General features: G+C 43.4%; 1 protein-coding gene across 1 annotated transcript in view; it reads left to right on the top strand.

The window, feature by feature from the left end:
• The window catches only part of LOC119594538 (hemicentin-1-like), a gene marked incomplete in the record, with an annotated part of 42,784 nt that overhangs the window by 3,894 nt on the left and 37,177 nt on the right, over positions 1–1,713 (top strand). The window contains 3 exon segments of the mRNA XM_037943570.1: positions 273–388; positions 786–907; positions 1,315–1,497. Of these exon segments, the coding sequence (XP_037799498.1) occupies positions 273–388; positions 786–907; positions 1,315–1,497 (421 nt within the window).

Raw genomic sequence — 1,713 nt, 5'->3', positions numbered from 1 at the left:
GTGAGGGGTGGGGTAATTTTTTTCCTGTTTTTTTAAGGGGGTCATTTTTATATTGTGGTTGGGGTATTGTGAGGTATATAAATGTACAGTTTTCTCCTTCCTTATTTGAGTTTGTTTTGGTGTTTGTTGAACACGATATGGGTAAGAGTGAAGTTACATTTCTTACATTATACACATATCCATAATTATTATTCATAACAAGCCGTTTATTCCACTTTAAAACTTCTCCCGCATGACACTTGCATGACATCCTTTGACCTGCGGCTTCACAGGGACCCTCGGCGCCTGACCCTCCAAAACGTGACCAAGGAAGACGATGGGCGGTACACCTGCCTGGCGACCAACGAAGCAGGAACCATCGAGCAGGACTTCACTCTGAGCGTCATGGGTACGGCTGTTTACCCTTTTTTTTTTAGTTATGTGAAGTTATGATGATTGGTTATTTTCACAGCTTGGAAGGGCTATTTTGAATGGAGAAATACTTGTGGTTTGGCGGTGTATTCATGGATATGTGGTAAGTAAATTAAAAATAAAGGTAGCTACCATAAGGAAATAGGAAATTAGATTATGATTTTATACAAATAACAATAAAAGATTAACAAATACAAGAAAATAGGAAGCGAAGTTATAATTTCATGCAAATAAACGAGTAAACAAGAACGACACCAAGGAATTGGGAAATAAAGTTATTACGTCATACAAACGAATCAGTGAAGTAAGAAAGAACGAAAAACAACAAAGGGAAGGAAAAGGTCATCATAACACGTTAACCTTTTCTTCCTCAGTGGCTCCTAAATTGCTGGATCTGGACCAACCTGTCGTGGAGAAATCTGTGGTTCTCAATCGTCCAGTGACCATCACGTGCTTCATCGTCGCCGACCCCCCGCCCACCATCACGTGGCTGAAGGTATCGCGGAGGGGGCTCGATTCTCTTTTGTTTCGTCAGCTGAGTTCCCTTCTTTCTTATTTGATTTATTTAGGGGGGGGGGGAGGGGATTCGATCCCATTCTTCGTGCTAAGTGCGAGTGTGTTATAGGTACTGGGTCTGTGTTTCTTTCAGTTATGTGTCTTGTTCATGGGATCTTGTCCCGAGTTTGCCCGTTATAGGTTCTAAAAGCTGAACATTAAGTTCAGAAGAAAAGAGGTTTATCATTTTAACCTTATCTAGGCGCAAAAGCCTTTGTTATCGACCGTTATATGCATACATTTTACACCTTAAAAGTGATATATAAAGTTAACGACTCGAATCACTCGAACACAAAACAAAACAGACTTTACTCCTTCTACACCCATTTTCCTTGCATCACTCCCCAGGACGGCCACGCTCTATCAGCCCTGCATTCGGGCGTGAGCGTAGACAACCACGGGCGGCAGGTGAGCATAACGAGGGCGCGTGGAGCCGATGCCGGGAACTACACCTGTCTCGCCACCAACGCCGCGGGGACGACCACTCTTACCACGCTCCTCACTGTCCTCACTCCTCCCACATGGGCCACGGTAAGACCTCGGAGTTATTCTGTGATATAGCTTGGTGTTTTTTTGGTCTTGGAAGGGGTAGGGTTTTCTGTGTTAATTTTTTTGGGTTGTCTGTACGAGTATTATGTTTAGATACTAATCAAACGTCTGTTGTGGTTCCATGCTTCTCTCTTAGTTTCGAGGTTATTATTTAGCTATCTGCCTCTCTGTCTATATGGTTCTCCCTCCCCCCCCCCC

Source organism: Penaeus monodon, chromosome 34, assembly GCF_015228065.2.
Source record: "Penaeus monodon isolate SGIC_2016 chromosome 34, NSTDA_Pmon_1, whole genome shotgun sequence".
Classification (NCBI taxonomy): domain Eukaryota; kingdom Metazoa; phylum Arthropoda; class Malacostraca; order Decapoda; family Penaeidae; genus Penaeus; species Penaeus monodon.
Note: the sequence above shows the minus strand (reverse complement) of the source record. Positions and strands in the feature narration are given on the sequence as shown.